At 50.2% G+C, this 22,316-nt stretch overlaps 1 protein-coding gene across 7 annotated transcripts in view; it reads right to left on the bottom strand.

Annotated features, from left to right (window-relative positions):
- The window catches only part of RHBDL3 (rhomboid like 3), a 53,274-nt gene that overhangs the window by 5,748 nt on the left and 25,210 nt on the right, over positions 1-22,316 (bottom strand). For 6 of the 7 annotated variants that reach the window (XM_027882421.1, XM_027882415.1, XM_027882417.1 and 3 more), the window contains 3 exons: positions 11,554-11,712; positions 4,408-4,632; positions 3,550-3,698 (listed from right to left, as the gene is read on the bottom strand). In XM_027882421.1, the coding sequence (XP_027738222.1) occupies positions 3,550-3,698; positions 4,408-4,632 (374 nt within the window). In that variant the 5' untranslated portion in view covers positions 11,554-11,712. The remainder of the gene's footprint in view (positions 1-3,549; positions 3,699-4,407; positions 4,633-11,553; positions 11,713-22,316) is intronic. The other variant, XM_027882419.1, reaches the window with a different exon arrangement.

The raw sequence follows: 22,316 nt of genomic DNA, 5'->3' as shown, positions 1-22,316 counted from the left end.
ATGTTTGGTTCTTAGTTAGATTTTTCCCCTCTCTTTTTTCTTTGTTTGAAGGAGTTAAATGACTTGTCAAAAAAAAAGCAGCAAGATGGCAGCAGAGCCTGGAACAGGAGGCAGAAATTTGACCTGCTCTTCTCTTCTCCCCTCTTTTCCCTGCACATCACAGAGCCATGGTGGGGAGGGGGTGTTGAGTCTGGAAGTTCCAAGGCAGTTGTACCATAAAGCTGCTTAACAGTGTGTGCTGCCTGGCTCTTTTCTGATTCCATGGGATGTGGGTCAGGATGGGAAGCACAGGACATTCTGAGTGTGACAGCTCAGATGTGCAGCTTGGGTAGAGACTCCAGGGCAGCAGCCTTTGCCTGAGCTGAATCAAGAGATTCAAAGCAAGTTCCTTGTTGCTCTCGTCAATACAACTCAACAAAAGCGCCCTGCCACTTTCCAAAGCTCTGTACAAACATCTTCCATCTGCAGGGTCTCCCAGTGAGGCAACAACAGCACCAGGCCCTGAACAGGGTCCCCAGCACCGAGGTAGTGCCTGAGATGTAGCCTGGTCTCACAGGGCTGTGACATCCCACTGGAGCCAGTTATCCTGCTTTTTGTCTGGAGAGTCCCCGAGTCTGCTAACAAAGCAGGTGGATCTAAATGACACAGTGGTACCTTCACACAGAAGGGTAAGCATCTTTCTGGGGGAAAAGAGAGCAAGGTAACTAATGCTGTGAAAGCCTACATCCCATTTTGCACAAGGAAAGGGTTGCTCACAGGCAGCCACCAGCACTCTTTGGTTTGAGTTCTATGCATTTCCACTGTTTTGGTCTTTTTTTCGTGTTACCATAGCAATTTCCCATATACATGAGGGAAAAACACTGCTGGTGAGATGCAGTAATGACAGAACACTCTCATAAATGAGAATTTAAAGTGGGACCGGAAAAAACTGCTAGAAATGATACTGCAGGAAACAGTCCTTTCCTGGCATCTTAATGTTTTTGTTTCCACTGAATTTCTCTCCAAAGATAAATTTCTCTCCTGCACAAGGCACTCAGCACTGCAGTTTGTCACCAGGGGAAGCTGCTGCTCTGAACTGAGCTCTTTTATTCCCTTCCTCAAGGCTCGGGGAAGCCACTGGCCATGGTCATGTTCTGGTCACAGAGCTCAGGAATTGCTTCAGGAACAACCAGCAAAGGTCAGACTGAGATCGCAGGGGGCAGTCAGAGCATCCCAGTGCCCTTTGCCAGAGGGGAGGGCAGGAGCCTTGGCTGGCACACAAGGTCCTGAGGTGCCACCTGACGCTCTCACACAAAGCACTGGCTGGGTTTTTCAAAGGAAGCTTTTGTAAGGGCTCAGCAAAGTTCCTCCTGGACTCCAAAGGGACTGCTCTGATTCCCAGCTGTTCCTGAAAGATTTCCCAGGAGCAATGCCATTCGCTTCTCTGCCCCATCATGGTAAGAGCTTTGAAGGCCCCACAGTCAATAAGAACCCATAAAATATAATTACCCTTTGCCAGTGCTGAATGTGTCATTCTTGAAATGACAATTTCATTGATTTATTCAAGACTTTCTCCTTCCCTGGGACCAAACAAATGGGGCTGAGCATCAATGCAAGCCATTAGTTATGGCAGCGATACAAATGTGTGGGCTGCAGATAATCAGCGGCTGCTTTTCATGAAGGTAGAAGGGCAGGATTTACAACTTTGCCTTTTCAGCCTTGGACAAAGCTGCCTCCACCAGGACCAACACACAGCCTGTACATTTTTGGAATCTTTCTAGAGGCACAGCCAGCCAAGCCTTAGCAACTGCTGCCTTCCCCAACACCTTCCGCTGCCGCTGGCTCTTCAAAAAAAACACCCAGTGCACTAAATTAGGGAGCAGTGCCCATTTCCATTTAAAAGTCTCAGCTGGAAGCAGGATAACAATGGAGCCACGGCATTGTGTTATCCTCCCGTTTGGAAACGAGAGGAGAATGATGGGCAGCCACTAAAAACGTTATTACCTTTCCAAGATTTATCTGTTTTCCTCCTGAGAAAGGAGCTTCACACACAGAAGTCAGCACTAAAGGAACATTTAGCTTAACTCCTCACGCTGCAGATAAATCACGGGGTTTATTGTTCCAGGGGGACCCTCCGTTGTTTTTAAGGCTGTGTAGCCAAAGGACTTGGAATCCATCACCACAGGGAGTTCTCTGCTGCTCCACCCTGGGCCAGCCAAGGGGTGACACAACCCTGGGAGTGAGAGGAATGCTGTGCCTGCTCCAGGGAAGGGTGACCTGGCACAGCTCAGGGAAGCAGGACACAAAAAGTGTCCCTGTGCAGGTGCTTCTCTGCAAACAGATCCCAAAGCAAGCTGTGGTGGTGTGAGTGATGCACTAAAACACCACCAGCAACACAAAGCTCCAATACGAATCAACTTTTTCCTGCTCTTCCCTTGAGTGGAGTCTGTTCTGTCCTGTGATTTTTATCCAGAGATTTGGGGCACATCTTGTGCTCCAGGGAAATTACATCCCATGGCAGAGAAGAGACATCAGCATATCTTCCATCAGAAACATGGAAAAAGAAAAAGATCAGCTTGATCTTTCATAGGAGAACATTGACTGATGGGAATTTAGGCTCTCTATTTAAGAACAAAGGGTCCTTATGCAGTTTCAGACTCCAAACTACTGCTAAAAGGCTTGTTGCTGTAATTTTGTCAATGACAGAATTAAAGAAAATTGCAATTATCTGCCAGGAATGTGCAAAGATAATGATCTGAGAAACTGCTCTGAGGGGGTAGAGTGTTTTGTACAGGGATGAACTTTCCTGTGGCACTCACTCATCACCATGGCATCAGAAACATCACACAACTAAGTCTGAATTTTGGGAGGGTTAGAACAGGGATAGGATCCCCATGCCTTGTATTCTTTTCCCAAGTCTGCTACAGACGAATGTAGAGGGAATCATTTTCCTGTGCACCCTTTGCATGTTGCATGAGGTGGCCCTTCCTCTGTCCCTGTGGTCAGGGGATTGTCAGCCCTTTGGGAACACTGGTGTTTGTACTGTGGGTACCCACTGGCAGCTCAGTCTTGGCTTCCAGGCATGACCTCAGTCCCTGCAGGAGGGACATTCCTGAGTGATGACACATCACAGTGGCTTTTCCAACCCCAGCTAGGCAGTCTAGCAAGAACACACCCCTGCAGTGTTTAAATGCCAGTCCAGCATCCTTGCAGATTGTGCTGCCACCTGCCCAGCTCCTTTAGTGGGACCCTGGTGAGTTCTGGTACGAGCTGGTGAGTTCTGGAAGTGGACAGCACGAGGGGGGTGTGGTGCCAGCACTGCTGGGGAGAAGAGCTACACCCCTTAAGTTCCTCATGTTGCCTTCTCCCTTCAGAGAGCTGCGAAGGGGTGCCCTTCATGGCCCAACACTCCACAACAGCTCGGGATTTTTACACACAATTTAGAATTGATTTTTAAAAACTTATTTCTGAGCTGATTCTGTCCCTTCATCCTCCTCCTCCTCCTCCTCCTCCTCCTCCCTGTCCCTGGGGAAGCTGAGTGTGGGGAATCTCCAGCTGGTCAGTACTCACCCTGCATGCATGAATATGTAGGTTAGGTACCTCCAAGCCTGAGCACGGAGCTGGGGATGGTACAGCAGTGCATTCTTCAGGTACAGGGGGTGGCTGACCTGCAGCACAAATCTGTCCAACACCACTCCATTGTAAAGGAAAAAGGCAACCTAGAAGAGCAGAGAGATTCCTTGGTGAGCATACGCCTTTCCTCACTGAAAAGCACTTTGTAGCTCAAAATCATTGAGAAGTAAGTTGCATATACAATAATTCTTCTCTCATTTGACAGCTTCGCACAGCACAAAAGTTCCCTGTTTTGAGGAACCTGCATGGAGATAACTCTATATATGGCCTTCTGTAACACACCAGCCACTGAGTCAGGAACTCAGCACTGACTGATCAGGGCCGTGTTATATCCTCCTCTCTCCAGCACATTCCTCAGCAACTGTGCTGAGATCTCATCTGGGCAACAGATGAGCAGGTCAGAATATTTAACCCAGTTTCTCTCCCCTCCTTTTTCTCTCCATTCACAGAAGAGAGGCAGCCATACAAGAATTTGTCTTCCAACCCCATTAGTAAAATACCAGTTTCCTTGGAAATGCCCAGTTTTCACTCCTCAGGAAGTTTTGCTGTAGTTTCCCAGGTTCTGCAGTGTCACATACAAATGGTTTCTATGACAGTTTCCCAAGGTCTGTCACACACAAACATTTTCAGTGACAGGATCACAGTTCCACTCACACCCCCCCCCCCGACAGTGGCCACAAGCTTTGTGTTTGTCCTGGCCCGGATCTGAACGAGCCCCACTCCAACCCTTGTTTGTGTCCCAGCAGAGCCTCTGGCAGCGTGGGGAGGGTTCCCAGAGGTTTCTGAGGTACTTGCCTCCACAATGGTGATGGTGATCATGAACCAGGGCGGGGGGCAGCAGGTGTAGCTGTCGTAGTACCACTTGCGGTCGATCTCGCGTGGCAGGGTCTCGTAGGCCACGTGGCGGATCAGCCTCTGCGAGAGGCTCAGCCCCGTCTCCTCCAGCAGGGCCTTGCTGCACAGCCTCCTGTTCCCCTGCAGGATGGCCTGGCGGAAGCTGTTCGACCTCTTGTTGCTCATCTGGGGCAAGGAGAGAAGGAAGAAGCCGTGAGGGCAGAGCCAGGCCTGGCACAGCCACCCTGGGGAGAACCAGCGGGTTTGGCAGCAGAGGCACCACCGGGTTAAGCTTTGTGGCCGAGCCCCAGGATCACCACAGGGGGGAAAATAATACCAGGGGCTGCCATGATGATGCCAATAAATGAGGTCAGGGCACAACAGAGGCTGCTGATGCACCTGGCTGAGCTCCCTGGCCTGTTCTCCAGCCTTCCATCCACTGCCTTCACCATCAGTTATCGCCATCCACGTTCCTGTGTCCCCCTTCCCTGCTCAGTCTCACTCCCCTGCACCTGTCGTCTCTTGGGGCAGAAAGTTTCTCCAGTGTAGCAGCAGGTACATTCCCAGCACCTCTAAACCTTGTGGCAGGAGTTGGATCTGGGCAAAGAAAATCATCTCTTTGTGCAGAACAAAACTGCACAAGCAACAGCAAGAGAACATCAAGTTACACGTGTGTACAGGCTGACTTAGCTCCTGTAAGCCTGGAAGTCCTTACAAGGCTTCTTTTAAAAAAGTTATCTTCAGAGGGGACAGGTTCTGAGATGGAGCAGGCTCACAGCTCATTTCTACATGCATTATCACCTTACATGCAGAGATTTAGCTGCCTATCTTTTTGAGCACACACTTGCCCAATTTGGATGCATAATTAAAGCAATTGCATTTGCAAATGAGGCAGATGGAATTTTACGCCGAGCCTGCTGGGGGCGGGGGAACAAACCAGGTCTGAAAGAGCTTGCTCCAAGATTTGGATAATTGCTAATTAGCCCTGATGTCAAACAAACCTCCTGCAATAGAGTCACTGTCTGCACTGGCTCAATCTTTGGCAGGAGGCTCCAAGGCCTTGCTGTGCACACAGAGCACTGCAGAGGGACCTTTTACAGCAAACAGGCAGCAAAGCAAACATGACAGCCTGGTCCTTCTTCTGAGAGGACTGCTAAACGCTCCCAGCAGCATCTGCAGCCTCCCAGAACGGAGGAAGAGATGCCACTCAACACCACTGGCCCCCAGTTGTCTTGGATCACGCTGGTTCCGGCTGATATCCCAGAGCCAGCAAAGCCCAGTGCCCAGTCAGATGGGGAATTGCTCCAAGCTGGACCAAGCTGCTTAAAACACAATAATCACTGCAGGGAACCACCTCCTGTTAATCACTGCAGGAAGGTCAGGGGCCATCTGAGGTGATGGCTCTGCACCCACTCTCCCAGCGCCTTCCCAGCCCTCCTCAGCCTTCAGATTGCAGCCTGTCCCTCCAGCACACAGGAACACTGACAGGCAACTGATGTTCTTCAGTTTCTAAAAACTTGGGAAAAATTTGTAGTTGTTGCTGTTCCCTGTGAGTTCTTTCAGTGAAACGATGGTTTACCCTAATGCCTCTCTCCTTTTTGGTATTTCTCTTTTCTCCGTCTTCGCTCCTTCAGAAAACAGTTGTAAAACAACATTATTTCTGGCAAAAGCAGCAGAAAAGGCAAAGAAGGGAAAAAAAGGTCCAAAAAGATCTTTCTTTCAGTCTTCTCGAGTCTATCACCCAAAAGCTTTTATTTAAAACTGGGGAAGCTGGGGGGGGAATTTTTTTGGTGACCTCCTGTCGCATTAATAAAGCCCATTTCTATCAAAAGCCATTATTGTCATAGAGAAACATCCTGCAGGTATGAGGCTTTCCTTAGGATGTGTGAGGTAACAGATGTACCTCTGTTTCAAAGGAACCTTCAGCCACCTGGTGACCTCTGCAGAAGAAATCTTCACTCCAGGTTAGCTCAGAGCCCTCCTATGAGTGTTCCCTCAGTCTGTTCTCTCTGCCTTTGCTGCTCTTGTGGACAAGAATAAATCCAGACTGAAACTACAGACTGGCCTGAAGATACCAGACAGTTGACTGAAGCTGCTGATTTGCTTATTCTAATTACAGTGCTATGTGTGATTTCCTGCCTTCTCCCAAACAGTCAGAGCTTTTCCCTGCTGCAGCATTCAGTGGGAAATAGGATTGTTCCCAGAGCCAAGGAAAATCACAGCTGCAGTTCAGCATGCAGAAGTGCTGACCACCCTCAGCAGATCATCCCTACAGACTGCCAAGAGAGATGGGCAGGAACTGCAAAGGCTGCTGATGTTCATGTCTGTGCTGAGCTCTTAGGAACAATTTCCTTGTGTCTGTTGAGCAAAGGATCCAACACAGACGCTGCTGAACCCTCTGTTACTGCTGAGCAGAACTGCCAGGGCTCAAGGAAACCCCACAGTCCTGGCACTCACAGAACCCCCCAGGCCTTTGGGTCAGGTGAGGAGATGGGCATGAGCAGAGACAAGAGGATTAAGTCACTGCTGCTGCTCTCACCAACTCTTAATGAGAAGCCTGTTTTGTTCCTCAGACTGACTTTGGAAGGCTCAAGTCTTCCCAAACAGAGTCTCACATATGGTCACAATTTGCTGACTTGATTTTGGAGTTACATAATATTGGTATTTATGAGCCAAGTATTTAATCATCAGCTGAAAGAACACTGGGCCCACTGTCGGCTTGCACACTGCTGCAGCTCCAGAACCCATGGCACCACATCCCACTCCTCCTCATGCAACTGGTCTGTGACTCCTGTAATGAGTGTGATATCAAAGCTGCAAGCAGATGGGCACAGCCATCTGGGTGTGGAGAGTGAAGGGAGCAGTGGGGAAACAACATTCCCTCAGTCCCTCAGGCCTGTAGAGAGAAAGAAATTTCCCTTGCAGAACAGCCCAGCTGACCTTCCTGTCACCCAGGAGCTGCCACCTCTGCCCTCTGGCATTACCATCTCCAAACAAAGCCAGGCTTGGTGCTCCAGCTCCCCTCAAAGGCTGGGTTTGGGACCTCTGTCCCAAAGGAAAATATTTTCCTACATAGACCTGACTCTGTCTTCAACACTGAAAACATCAAAACTCAGGAAGAGCCCTCGCTGTCTAATCTGGGACAGTGCCAAACTCTGGGAAAGTGAAAGTCTTGAAGTGGGCTGGGCTGATGTGCAGCCTGCAATGGGAGCTGTCCATCCCTCCAGCAGCCCAGCTCCTCTGTGCTCCCTGTACTGCTGGGGCTCCCTCAGGCAGTCAGGTGGCATTTCCCCATCTCCACTCTCACAGGGTGTGTGGGGCACAGGACCCTTTCATGGTTTTTTCCAGCCTGGCTCAGGAGGTTTTGGAAGACGTGGATTTCTGCCCATTAAGTGTTGGCACCTCTGAGGCTGCTCTGGGGCTCTTTTTAAACACACCCAGCTCTGGGACAGGCCTGGCACCCAGCTCTGATCCTCCAAGACAGACAACACTAAATCAAAAGTTAGCACAAGCTATTTTATAAAAGCCTCTGCCAGCTCCAGTTTTATAACCCACTTTACTTCCAAATGCAACCTCTGCAATCAATTTTGCTTTCAAGATTCACATTTATTTCCTTCCCTCGCTCCACATTTCTACAAAATGCTAATGTGGGCAGAGCTGGCTTTTCCCAAAGCTCGTAGCTCAGCATCAAGTTCATCTGTCACAGATGTTCACATCCTCTGAGTCAACCTGGTGGCACTTTCCCAAACAGGATCAACTGGGAAAAAAGCAAATACCAACATCCTGATTTGGTCTGACCAAGCAGTGGTTACTCAAAGAAAAAGAGGCACGAGAGACCAAATAAATTATCCTGCTCATTGCAGGGGTCTTCTCTGCTCAAGGTTCTGCCTGTTAAACGTGCCAGGCTTAGACCCCCCAGCACTCCCAAGAGAAAAGGTAAACCACTCTCAGATTCCAAGGGTAGCTGCTTGCAGGACAAGACCAACACTGAGCTCCAAACAACGCTGTGTCAGAACACAGCAAGTTTGAAACTTCAAACCCTCAATACCTGTTCCACTTCCCATGGGTGCTGGGAAGGATTCCACAACTGAGATTCATCCAGATCAATTTTCTGAAGCAGTTTTTTTTTTAAAAAAAAGATATCTTTATAACATTTCCCACCACGTGTGTATTTTAGGTATGTACACAGTGAAAACTCCCATTTAAGCTGACATTGCACTTCTCTGGTTTCCAATGTATGTGACTGAAAACAGCTGAGGAATCATGGCTAGGGATGGAAATTTCTGTGCTAAGTTTCACTTTAATTGGCATCACGATTGTTTGCCAGACTAGTTTACTTGGAAGAAAGTCCTCTCCTCTGCTGCTACTTTTAGCCAGTACCTAATGGACTTAAGGTTAATCATCCTTGAATGGAGAGCACCTTAAAATACCTTCCTGTGCTGCATTACAGACTCTCAGAAGTCTAGGGAGGTGTTAAAACTAGAGTGGGAATTCATTGTTTTGCTGTATTTTTTCTTTAGGATGAGACTTGATGCACAAAGTGCAAGTCAAAGCCTCCAGCTCGTTTCCCACTTATTCCAGGATCCACTTCGGACTCATCGCTTTTGTTTGTGGCCTGTAACACAATCCCAAAGTATTTTATCCCTTCCTGCTCTTCTCTTCAAACACCTACACAGATCCCCAGGGCGAGAGAAGTGGTTGCCCAGAGTCTCACGGTGTGTGCTCGTGGGTGAAGTGCAAAGGCAAACCCAGCAGAGAGGCACGAGATGCCTCCACCTGCACAGGAAACACTTCTGTCACTCTGCAGTGTCTCACACACAGGACAAGAAGCCCCGTCTGAAAGTGCTTTGTGCTGTTCTTGCAAGCCCCAGTGCAGAAACAGAAAGGGGTATGATTGCAGCATTGTGTTTTACAGCACCACAAGATGAATTTCATACATACAGAGGAGCAGGAATTTCCAGTGAGTTGCTTATCTGATTTTTTTCAGCCTTCTCTGTTTGCAGATCACACCAGGAGCCTTCAGCTTCCCTGAATTTATTCATTACTCAATTTATTTCCTGAGTGATTTCCAGGGTCTGTTCTCATATTGTAAACCTTTCAATTTCAGAAATGTAAGTTGTTTGGCTGAGCTGAGAACAGGCCCGTGTGTGGATGTCCTTATTAAGGTCAGGAGTCCTATAATGGCATTTTTGGTGCATCTGGAAGTTCACAAAGCATTCTGACATGAGGGGAGAACACAGCTTTGCTCAGTAACAGCTCTTTAGCTGGGGATCACAGTGTTTGAGGGAGTAGGCAGAGCTCTTGGTGCTCATGATGATGCTGGAGAAAAGGAATCACACACACACAGGGTGTGAAGCGAAGGAAATCCCGAATTCTACAGGGATTCTGGGTCAACTGTGCTGTTTCTTTCCATCAGGAAGTTCAAAAGGCAGGGAAAAGAGAAGGAGCCCTAATAAAGTTTGGATGTTGGGAATCAATAGAAAGTAGAGGAGAAGTGAGATGTCATTTGTAAGTAGTTTAATGCTCTGGCATTTGCATTGCTTATTGATTGGAAAGTGCAAAAAAAAAATGCAGACAAGGATGGAGGGGCTGAGGACAGGAAAATCAATGACTTCTTTACAGAGTCATTCAGTAGCAGTGAAGGAAATTTGCCTTTTGCAGCAATCCCCTCAGCTGGGTGTGAGCTGGCAGGATCCCCTATTCCCAAGGGAGGAGGGTGTCCAAGAGTTTCACTCCCACCTGCCTCTCATCCTCGTGCTGCTCCTGAGCCCAGGGGAGCGAGGAGAGAGGAAAAGGCCCAGTTCTGCTCCTGGTGCCAACGTGTGGGCTGGCCCTGGGCCACCATTTCTGGACAAGAAATGAGATGACACCTCATCCTGCTACCCAAGTGCTGTGCAGCCCAAGCAGTGAATGTCTGCACGGGACTTTGAATATCCCAAACTGTAGAACAGCAGCTGTTGCTGGAAATACACTGCTCATGGCCCACACTGTTGGTTGTGCTGGAGCTGAGGACAACCCCACACTGCTGGGCTCTCTGTAACATTTCTTTCAGTGTGTCCCCAGGCCAAGACAGCCTGGTGGGACACAGCAGGTCTGGGACTGCATCACAGTAATGTCACCTTGACAGTGCCCGTGGCCTGACAGAGGCTGTGACCTGGATCCTTCGGTGCTGGGCCCTGTAATCACACTGCTCTGATCAATGTGAACTCAGGACATACAGAAGACACTTTCCTTCTAAACCCAAAGCACATGCATGAGTGACCAGGACAAATGACCACCCTCTGCATCCAGAACACATCCAGCTTTCCAGGGAAACCTCAGAGACATTACCTTCCACTGCTCAGTGACTTTGTCTCACCCAGCTTTATCTCTCTGCTGCTCTACAGCTGCTGGCACTCAGGTGTGCAAAGGCAAAGCCCCTGACTGGCCACTGCTCTTGCAAACAACATTTCTAGGCCATTCTGGACACCTGACAACACATGTCTGCATTTGTATTGACTCATCAAACTGCCCTGACGAGAAACAGAGCCATCCCTTCACTAATTGACTCATTAGTAGAGATAGAGAGGCATCCAGATCATGAGTCATGCAGCCTGAGACGGCTCACCTGGGATAAAATGAACGTGACCTAGAAATAATTCCTCCCTGCTGTTGATGCCTAGAGCAGTGCAATATGACTCCACCCAGCATGTCAACACAACGTTATCTATACATTTTTGTCTGTAAGTGGTGAAATTTCTAGATAAAACAGGAGACACCCAGACTGAGAGACTCTTGCAAACAAATGGCTCCTTGTTGCAGCTAACAAGTGATATTGAGAGTAAATGCCTCTAAAGCAGCAGCAGACATCGCTTCATGATCTTCTTACAATAGCTCCCACAGTTCCTTCCCATGCAAATTTGCTTCCCTGGAAAAATCAGCAGCAACTCGACTCTTGGCTTAAGAGTTCAGTCACCACTGAGTGTCTCAGCAAGCCCAAGCAGAACGTGGTGCAGGGACACAGCAAACACTGGTGCTGATAGAGGGAGGGAGAGGGAGAGTGTCCCTGCACAGCCCCCGTTTGCAGCAGAGCCCAGGGCTGCCAGGCCCTGCCAGCCACACACTCACCAGGTTGACGAAGTCCTGGTAGCAGATCCTGCCCTCAGAGTTGCTGTCAGCCAGGGCCAGCAGCACCTCCAGCTTGTGGGGATCGAGCTCCGAGCCGTGCCTCTGGAGGAGGGAGCGGAACTTGTCGGTGCTGATGTAGCCGGTGTTGTCAGGGTCGAACTGGGACGGGAGGGGAAAGGGCCAGAATTAACCACTCCATGTTCCACACACCTCTGCCCTCCTGTGCACTCACCAACCACTGCACACCCCCAGGGGCTGCTCCAGGCTCTGGGGACACTGCCCTGCAGTCACACAGGGGTAAGCACAGGCACCATCGTCCACACCACCATCCCATCTCCACCCAAGCTTCACCTCCGTCCTCTCCCTCTACCCTCCTTCCCTCTGCATCATCATTTCTCTTATCTGTTTTTTACATCCCTCTCTATCTGGACCATCAAGCAAACCAGAGATGCAGTCTGTGAGATAAAACATACTGAAAATGGTTTTACTCCTCTATTTCCTAACACAGTTGCACCACATGAATATGCCACCCCTCCTCAAGCCCTTTCTGTGCTCAGTGTTTCTGACCGTCACCTTTCCAGATCACCTCTCCAGATGCCATCACAATGGTAAGTGCTTTCACTGCTGAAGAGCTATTTTAAGATGTTTTGGAGGGAAAGTCTTTGGACAGGGAGCAGAGCAGATTAACATTATATCAAAGCAAAAGTGACAAGGCAGCCACGTGCCACTTGGAGAACGTAAACCAGAGTCAGTAGAAGGAAAGTGCCAGGTAAGGTCTGGAAGGATTCCTACTCTGACCAAAAACATCACTGTTTTCCCTCAGACTAAGTGGTTAATCTAAAAGTGCCACTGACTGAAAGGAGACACCTTCACAAGGCTGTGCAAAGTGAGGGCTGTTCCAGCAGGCTCAGGCCCTGAGCTGGGCACAGCCTGACAAAGCCAGTGCTGGCACCAGGCCCAGGACGGTTCTTTGGTGCTTGGCAAACGAGAGGCTGCAAGCTGCCAGGCCAGCCCTCACCAGCCCTGTGCAGTCTGATCTGCACCAGCTCCCCGTTGCTGGGAGATTTGCCTTTGATTTCCCAAACTTGGCTGTGAGGACCCTGGTGCTCAGTGGCCTCCTTTTGTAGATAATGATATCAAGCTTGTTGGCTGGATTGAATGGCTGTCAGGGGGCAGGGTGGGCAGGAGGGAGTCTTTTCATGGAAACATTTGGGACATAAAGGGGCCTTGGCAGAGCCAAAAAGGTCCTGACAATCCTTGCTCTTTCCTAATGGAGAACAAAAGCCGAGCGGGCGCCGGGCCCTGGCTCAGACACTGCCTTGGCACGGGAGGAGGTGGGAGGAGGATTTGGCAGAGGGTGCAGCCTGCCAGCAGCAGGGCTGGCACAGGGAGCACAACAGCTCTAAAACAGCCCAGTCTCATCCATGGGCAGCTTGTTTCGAGGATGCAGTGCCCACGTGTGAGGATCTGGCTCCATCTCCTCCTGGCCCCAGAACCTCCGTGCTGCTGCTCCCGGGCACTCTGCTGGGCTGAGGAGGAGATGTCTGACCCCAGCAGGGGAGATCCCAGTTCCTGGCTGGATTAGAGCTGCCTGCCCTTTGTCAAAGCAGCAGCCCCTCTGGGAGGATCCCGGGGGTTACACAAAGTGGGATTCACCAAGTGACCTGTGGGCAGGCAGAGCTGGGTGCTCTCCCCTGCTCTCTGCAAAGGTTGTCCTGTCCTTGTGAGGAGCCCTGGATGTTCCTCCCTGACAGCTGGCACTCAGAGCCAAAGGTGGATTTCATCAGCTGTTTACTGTTAAACAAGGGCTTAATAATAATCCCTGGAGAAGTTGAGCTCTGGCCCACTCTGATGCTCGGAGTTCACAGATCAAACTCTAAAACCAACCCCAGAAGTCAGGGCCTCCGACTTGGGCTCAGCTCTGTTGCTTTTTGGCTCCTGCTGGGACTCCCAAGCCAGTCTAAGTTTGCAGTGCCCAGTCCCAGGAAATAAAGGATTATTAGCATAACACCTGAGGTGACCTTTCTCAAGGGGAATTTGCAGAAGCTGGGAGATGAGTCATTCAGTGAATGGATCTAAGACCTGCAATCCCATAAACCCTGCTTCTTTGTTTCCTGAAAACATCTGACCTAACCAACATCTTACTTAACAGCACCACTTTATCTTGCCATTAAAAGTGTCAGAACCTCTCTTGCCCAGGACAAAACCATTTGCTCCTTGAAGGCGTAAATCCCTCTCTGCTTTGAGGGCCAGGGTGGGTGACTGAAGTGGTTTTCCAAAGGCACACTGAAGCCCTGTCTGGTGGCTACAGTCGAGCCCCTGCTCCAAGGATGCTTCTTTCTCATACCAGCAGGCACCACCAGCATTCCTCCCCCAGCTTCAGCTCTTGCTGCCTGTCCCACCCAAGTCAAAGCAGTGGCAGAAGGCAGCTGGTGTTTTCAGTAGTGCAAACAGCCTAGGGAGCTTGTTCTTCTCTGCCACATGATTATGTATAATTATTTGTTGGCATTATGATAATGATACCAATTAGAAATAGGTTTGAAGTAAGGCAGTGGATCTGAACAGCATGAAAAAGTAAGAGGGGAACAACAAACAACTGACATCCGAAATAAAAGGCCTCAGAGCAGGGCCAGAGCACGTCTTCCACCGCCTGGAGCAGAACGTTCTGCTCAGACCCACCTGCAAGGGAGCTCTCCTATTTATGTCTAAACAACTTTTTAATCATACAACAATTCTTTTAGGATATAAAAATCTCATCTGTCACCACAGAACTCAAAATCCACAACACCGCTTTAAACTGCCTCGAACCCTGTTCCTGATGTCACAGCTGGCCACAAAAATGAAGGGGCTGAGCTGCTCCTGTGGATCCTGTGTGCCCACACTCAGCAAATCACCAACGTGCTGAGTTGGAAGGGACCCACAAGGATCACTGAGTCCAACTGCTGGCCCTGCACAGGACCATCCCCAACAGTCACACCACGTGCCTGAGAGCACTGTGCAAATATTTTTGAACTGGCTTCCCCTCCAGACCCTTCCCCATCCTCATTGCCCTCTCTGGACACTCTCCAATGCCCTTTTTGTGTTGTGGTGCCCAAAGCTGCCCGCAGTGAGCAGCGGGCACTCAAGGTGAGGCTGCAGCGGTGCAAGAACACAGGACACTACACTCAAAGCCCTCGGGTCCAGCAGGTATAAAAGAGGCAGAACTGACCTTCACAAGGCGTTTCACGTGTCTGTCCATGAGGGTGTTGTTGCTGTCCCACCAGCCCAGCCCGGCACTCCGTGTGCCCCGGGGCCAGGAGGCAGTGCTGGGGGGCAGGAGGGGGCTGTGCCCAGCGGCCCCAGCCCCACGGGGAGCGCTCCCCGGGCACGGCTCCCACGGCACAGGCACACGGAGCTGTCCTCCCGCGCGGTCCCTCTTGCCCGTGCCCGTCCACCGGGGCACACGGAGCATCCCAACTCGCAGGGATGAGGAAGGCCCTTTGCCCCCCCTCGTCCCCCCGGACAATGGGACACTAACGGCAATTTCATGCAAGGTTTGCTCCGCATTTCAATGACAATCACCCTTAACTCCCCTGATCCTCAACCAGGCTCTTAAGCAAAAATGTAAATATGTTAATGACCGTAGCAGCCATCTGACCCAGGGTCTTAATTCCCTCGCTCAAAACAAGCTGTTTTTCTCCCGTTTCTTCCTTATGTTAGAGCAATGCACCGCAAACTAAAGGCCCCACAGCAAAACCACAAGACAAAAATAAGGGGAGGGGGCATGGCAAAATCTGATGAAAAGAGGACATTTGGTTGAGAAAAGAAAATGAAATCTCAAATTGTTCCTCCTCTTTAATTAAAGATACATCAGACACGGCTGAGTGAGCAAGTAGGGTGGAGGCTGGTGCTGTAGACAGACAATGGGTATCTTGGGAAAACTCAGACACTGCACAGAGCACAGCCAGCTGCTCCTCTCCCCATGGCAAACACCCCCGGGGGCATCCGAGCAGCTGGAGAGCCAACAGCTGAGCTGGGCACAACAGGAGCACTCTTGGGTGTGCACAGGGATCACACCGGGGCACGGATTTTGTCCCTGCAGCAGCATCTCTGAGTTCTCCCCATGTCACTTGACTTCCACGTGTGTGCTTCCACTGGGCACACACCTTCCTTTTCTACCTTATTTCCCAGAGAAGACCCCTGCTCTGCCAAGCCACCTTCTGCCTCTCCTGCTTGACTCCTGACACTGGGGAAGTGCTGCTGCCCTGCCCTTAGGAGGTGATGTCTGAAAAGGGACCAGCACTCATGGACACCAGCACTGGCAAAAACATTTTTCCAGGGAACCTTACTCACTAATTCCCTGAGCAGCCTGAAGGATCCAGTCTGGGTTTTCCCCCATTCTGGATTCCAGGTCTCATTCAGCCCAGGTTTTCCCAGCACTCAGAAGCAGAGTCTGTTTGTTTAAAAAAACCAAACCAAACCAACCTAACCCAAAATGTGGCAAGAGTACACGTAGCATTTGCTGCTTTGATGAAGATTAAAGGAATGACAAGGTAGAAGATGAAAGTTTGCCTCATAATCCACATGAGAGGGCAAAAAGCAGGGGCTGTTTTAGCGGGAGCTTCATCACTGCCTGGTGGTGATGATCTTCCAGGCAGCTCAATGATCCTGTTCTCTATCAACAGTGGGAGGTGCAGGTGAGAGGATAAAACCCTGACCCAGCAGAGGAAGGCCAGTCAAAGGTTAAGTGCCTTCCAATGCACACTGAAATCCAGCTGCTCACCTCATCTGAGCTGCCTGAACACGTGTGGTGGAACATCAGCGCTCTGGTGACGCAGCCTCGCCTCCCCTGTAAATAATGAATTTACTCACCACTGCCCAGACTACAGAAAGTGATTAAGGGCTGCCCTGCAGTACTTTTAGGGCACGTTGGATTGCTCTGACCTGAAGTGACCCCGGGGGCTGGAAGCACCCCCAGCTCTCAAAAGCCAGATTGCATTTACGCACAGGGGATGTTCCCTGACCCAGCAGGGCTCCCAGGCACACCTGCTCCCTGGGAAGCTGCAGTGGCAGAGCAGGAGCTCCCCAGCTCAGCACTCATCCCAGAGCAGATGGGCTGTCACCTGGATTTGGGTGAGTGTCTCATGCAGCACGTGGCAAAGTGGAGATGGAGGGAGCTGGTATAAGATTCCCTTTTCCTGGAAGAGCAGGGTAGCCTGAAGCCCAGGGTCATGGCTAGCTGGCCAATCTGTAGAGACATTTCTGCTCTGATTTATTTCTCCTACCGTCTTAGGCATAAAGACAGGGAAGGGACCTACATTACTACCATCTGTTGTTACTTCTGCAAAAGCACTTCATCTAAACAGGCACTGAAAGCACAGACTCAACAAGAACAGGAGAATCAAAGGATTCAGGAGTGCACCACTGCTCAGTTCTTAGGCAGGCAGGAAAGGGGGCTCGGGATCAGATTTGACTCTTGGTATTGCCAAGGTGGAGCACCTTGGCCTTGCCATCTGCAGGGCACAAGCAGCACCCCTGTGTTTGTGAGGCCAGCACAGTGAGGGCTGTGCAGCACACACAGAGCGTGGCTGGGGACTGGCTGCGATGGCAAAGGGCCACCAGCACGGGAGACTGGGACCAGAATTGCCCTTCTGATGAGGTTTCAGACATGTTCACCACTCTGGGTGATTCCAGTGCCTCTGCCCAGACCAGCCCTCCTGGCAGAACACTCCCAGGAATCAGCCTGCAGTCTCAGCTGGGGAGTGACACACAGTGTTCAAACCACCCAGAACTAAATTATTCAAAACACAGCACTGTGCTGGCTTTGAAACCAGAGCTGCCCCCTCAGAAAGAAGGCAGGTAAATAAATAGGAGCTCCATGATCAGCAGCACTGCCAGGGAAGGAGATGCAGCACCAACAGCGAGGGAGGTGATGACGTGATTCACGGGTGGCAGGAGATGCCCTCCACTGTGCCACAAGGCTTGATGCAAGGAGACAAGTTTAGAGACTGAGCCTCCTCCAGCTCTGCTTCTTCCTGCTGTATTATTTATGACACTGCATTAAGAGTAATGGAATAAAGCTGAGGCACTCTAAAGAGTGGTAGGGGTTTTTTTAGGTGCAAATGCAATTTTTAATCTTGACCCAGCACCTTGCACACCTCACTGCTTGCTGTCCTGAGCTGCAGCAACAACCTGGGCAGGCCAGGGGCCAGACTGAAGAGTCACTGCCTGACATCCCCAGCCCAGCTCTGGTGCTGCTTGTCCCTCACTGCTGAGCCTGAGGACAAGAGGCCACCTAGAGATCATCGTGACCAAACTCATCTGGACAGTTAGAGAGTTTTCTTAGGTCCTGAGACAAGGGGTTTGACACCTTCCAGAACTGCTTGTCAGCACTGGCCCCAACACTGTTAATGTGCAAATGCCCAATCTCTTGCTCTCCCTTCTGAATCCCTCTAGTTTTTAGAGTTCCACAATCTCCTGAGGCAATGAGTTCTGCAGCCTAAACAAAACAAACCCTACTTTCCACCTGGGGGGTGTAAGGCATTAAATACCCACAGTACCAGGACACATGATATTCTCATTTACCACCACAGAATTACGGTTTATGTGGGTTTAGACACGTCTTATCGGAGAATCTCAAAATCTTGTATTAATATTAATTTCATCTCAGGGCTTCTACATAATGTGGAAGTCCCTTCATTCAGAACTGAGATGCAGCACACTCTGGGTGGGATGCTGTGTTTGTCTGGAGCACAGAACTGAACAGAAGACACAGAGGTGCACAGTCAGTCTCACAGTCAGGAGACAGACAGGCTCTAATCACTGTTGCTACAAGGAAAATAATAATAAAAACAGGTGAGGCAGATGAGTTCTCCTCATCCAAAACAGGGGTTTGGGCTGATATTACCTGGAAGAAGTTGCATAGGTGATACCAGCGTGAAAGAGTCAGGGGAGCTGACAGAAATGTTTCTGTTCTGTATGTGGACAAAAGCCCAAGGAATTGTCTCTATCATAGGATGATGATGCACTTTCTGTCCCAGCAGTAACTCTGCAGAATGTTACACAGCAGCTGCTAAAGTTAGATAGTCTTGAATCAGCAGGTCAAGGTAACTTTGATCCAAAAGATTTTGAAAAGTCATTACAAAAACTGATTTTCTGCAAGTCTGGGAACGCTGGAAGAACACCAAGATCTGCTTTTTACCTTTCTTCCAGTTTTGAATCAGCAGTGCAGCCCTTCCAACCACAGCTCCAAGAATCCTGTCCAAACACAGGGACAGGCACCCACCCTGCTCCCAAAACTGCCGGGTGGGAATTCCATGGACACGGCAGGGCTGCTGGTCTGACAGCACCCACAGCAAATGAGGAGGTGAGTGACAGTGAGTAACACATTCCTGAAGGAGGAATGATCTAATATCAGTCAGGGCAGGCAACAAAACCAGGTGATGTCCAGCTGATGTTCCCTGGGTGAGAACACAGCCCTGGTGCAGGTCCCGAGACAAGGTCACACTGTGATAGTTCCTGCAGGAAACCACTCCAGTCTGACTTCACCACTCAGCCCTGTCTCTGGGGACCTGCTGTGACACAAACTCAGGCTGTCACACACTCAACATGTTAAATTCAGGCCATCTGACAGGTCTCAAAAATAAAACTAAGGCAGAGAGAGTTCCCATCCCATGGCAATGCCACTAATGGGGTCCCATGAGAATTCCTTCCTGCTCCTCCTGGATTCTCATTTGTGACTTAGCAGAAGTCTGCATCACAGTCTGCATCATACTCTGCATCACACTCTGCATCATGCTCACAGATGAGTTAAAGCAGCAAGTTACTAAACATGAGCTGGGTCTTTTGGTAAATGCGGGTGCTTGCAAACAATACATATTACAATAAAAACAAAGAGACAGCCATCTGGCCCCGAGCCAGGAACGCCAGCCAGCTCACAGGACCGGGAATGCCACCTTCAGCAGCAGCCACTGGGGGGATAAAGAGCCTTGGTTGTTCCAGTGACGGCGCTCAAGGTAACGCTGCCTGCAGAAAAGGAACCGGGCAGGGTTGTAAATGAGGTGCACTCGGTGACTGGTCCAGTCTGACTGACTGCACTGACAGGCTCAATTCATCATCTCGGGAAAGGGAAGGTAAAGCAGGGACTTGATCACTGCCCAGAGTAACAGAAAATTGGCAGAACAGGAACCTCCTCTGAGACAAAGGTCGCAGAGGTCAGAACTTTAGATTAGAGGAAGTTGATTATTTTTTACTATTAACTAATGAAATGTCTCTCTAAAAGTTTTACAGTTGAATTTCGAGTTTTTCTGGGAGATGAGGAATGGCTGAGGTCAGGCAGAGGATCACTCAGAAAACCCAGCCTTTATTACGAGAGAGTGGATGACCCCAAGAGCTCCCTTCTGACCTGACTGCAGCTCTTGGGGCTCAGAGAAACTCGAGCCAAACAGATCCCTTAAAGCCCCACCTAACAAGTGCCCCAGCACAGGTACAGCCACAATGACCCACCTCTACTGGAGATCAAACCATGCTTCTGCTTGGAGCAACAGCCACAGAGCAGAACTCTTATTAAACAGATTGGGAAATGTATTTACCTCCTACTGGTCTTACAACTGGCTTTACTCAGCCAAGGGGACCAGAAGCTGCAGAGAAACTCCTCTCTTCTCCAAGCTGAACTGGAACAGGAGGCAATGTCAGCCCTGTGAGGGGGAGGCAGAGGCATCCCATGGTTGCCTCGAAGGCACCTGGTGTTACAGGGACACCACAGAACCATCCCAAAGGTACCACGGAGCAAGAAATCCTGGCTTGTATCTTCGCAGGGTGATCACAGGGGTTACAGCAGCACAAAGGAGCCAGACTGCTGGAGGCTGTGGTGCTTTGCATTGCTCCTTAGGAGATCTATCCAAACGAGCCCTGGATGACACCCAGACTGCAGGTTCCCTGCATGCAGGGCTGCATTGCTCATTTCTGCAGTGTTTGCACTTTCCCAGAGTCTGCTGTGTCAAATATACTTTGGTCTAAGGGTAGAAGAGATTTGTCCAAGTGCCAAAGTTGCAGAGCCACAAATCAGAAAAATCAAGGTGCATTTTGGATTTTCATCTGCTCTTGGTGGATACAAGGCACAGTGTTTATAGACTTGTGTCTGCCACAAGTTTTCAAACAGGCAGAAAATGCATCTGAAGTTTTAAAGCAAATCACTACTTAATAAACTCCACAACAGGAATGCAACTCCCTTCTTAGGAAGAAGTGCTGTCCATGCAGGGTTCCCAGCCCAAGCCTTGCTGGAGCACAGCAGCTCTCCCTGCAGGTGACCAATGCAGGGCTGGCTGTGCCCTGCAAGTGCAATGTGTCTGTGGGGCCCAAACACAACGAGGAGAGAATCCCTTTTAATAAACCCTGACAAAAAACCACAGCGGGGTTTGCAATCCCTCTTTGAGACACTTATCAGGGAAAAGGGTGCTCCTCACAGGACTGGCAGGTGCTCACAGAGCCTGGCCCTGCCTGGGCTGTATCAGGAGCTCCTCTTACCCTCAGCAGACAGTAGATAGTCCCGTCACAGCCTCCCACCCAACAGAGCTCGTGCTGTCAGTCAGACCTGCACTCACTCACACAGCCCTTGCCCCTCTCCACCTCATTCCTGCTCTGCTCACATTTCCCACGTGTGCAGGGCTCAGCCAGGCTTTCAGAGCTCCTGTTCCTCCCACAGGCCTGTCCAGCCACTCTTCCCAAGCTCTGCTCTTGCCCTTTTGCTTGAACAGCCTGGTTTGGGTGCAGTTTAACCCCCCAGAGCTGCAGTCCCCCACGGGCACCCAAAGCCCAGCCCATTCCCTGCAGGCCAAGGGAGCTCTGGCAGAGGCCTCTGGTCCACATTTCCTGGGTCTGCATCACAAGCACAGGGTTGTGGCTGCACTGACAAACAACAAGCCCTGGCTACTCCAATTCACAAGCTCTATTTCCGGGGCAACACTTAAAACACACATTCAAGTGCAGAGATGGGTTTCCAAAACTGATACAGCCTCAGTGTAGGTGATTTAAAAGAAGGAAGCAGGGAAGACACAGGCAACAACCAGAATTAAGGAGCCAGCAAAATTAAGAGTATTCATGTTATGTTCCTCAGGAATGAGGAAAGCAAAACAACCTCTGCAAAGAGTCACCTGAGAGCTGCAACTGCTGCAAACAGAGGGGAAAAAAGCCAGGAGGGAGAGACAGAAACAGACTGAACAGGAAGGTCAGGGAATCACAAACCTCTTCCTATTCCTGTGCATCAAGCTGGGAAGTGTGAGAGAGTGGGGAAAAAAAAAAAGTCTTCTCACCTGCAAGGTAACTAGAGAGACAAATCCACCCCAAACAGTCCCACCAGGCTTCCACTGGGGATTAATCAGCCCATCAAGTGGGGCCAACTTCTAGCAGAGCATCCTCCCAGAGCACACTGCTGACTGCTGAGCACGGATGGTCCCCCAGGAGGGAGTGCAGGGGCACAAAGGGAGGAGTGGGGAAGGGGCAGGAGGAAAGGGCAGCCCAGGCTGGCTGGGAGGAAGCCCAGATGAATGGAGCAAGGCAAGCAGGGAGGTGAATGAGCTGGAGGTGATGAATGGTGGGGAGGGCACGGCAGTTTTACACAGGGCAGAGAGCAAAGACAGACCTGAATGGGGAAGGCTGAAAGATGCCGCTTGAATGGAAGGGGAGAGAGGGGGAGAGATGAGGCAGGGAGAGAGCTGAGCGGCACAAAGTGAAACACTGCAGACAGAACAGCTTCCCACATGGACTTGACAGGGCCTTAGACAGGG

This window comes from Empidonax traillii, unplaced genomic scaffold (genome assembly GCF_003031625.1).
Source record: "Empidonax traillii isolate 1590-97213 ecotype Southwest subspecies unplaced genomic scaffold, ASM303162v1 scaffold105:size1093405, whole genome shotgun sequence".
NCBI classification, from domain to species: Eukaryota; Metazoa; Chordata; class Aves; order Passeriformes; family Tyrannidae; genus Empidonax; species Empidonax traillii.
The sequence above is the reverse complement of the archived record's forward strand: the minus strand, read 5'-3'. Positions and strand labels throughout refer to the sequence as shown.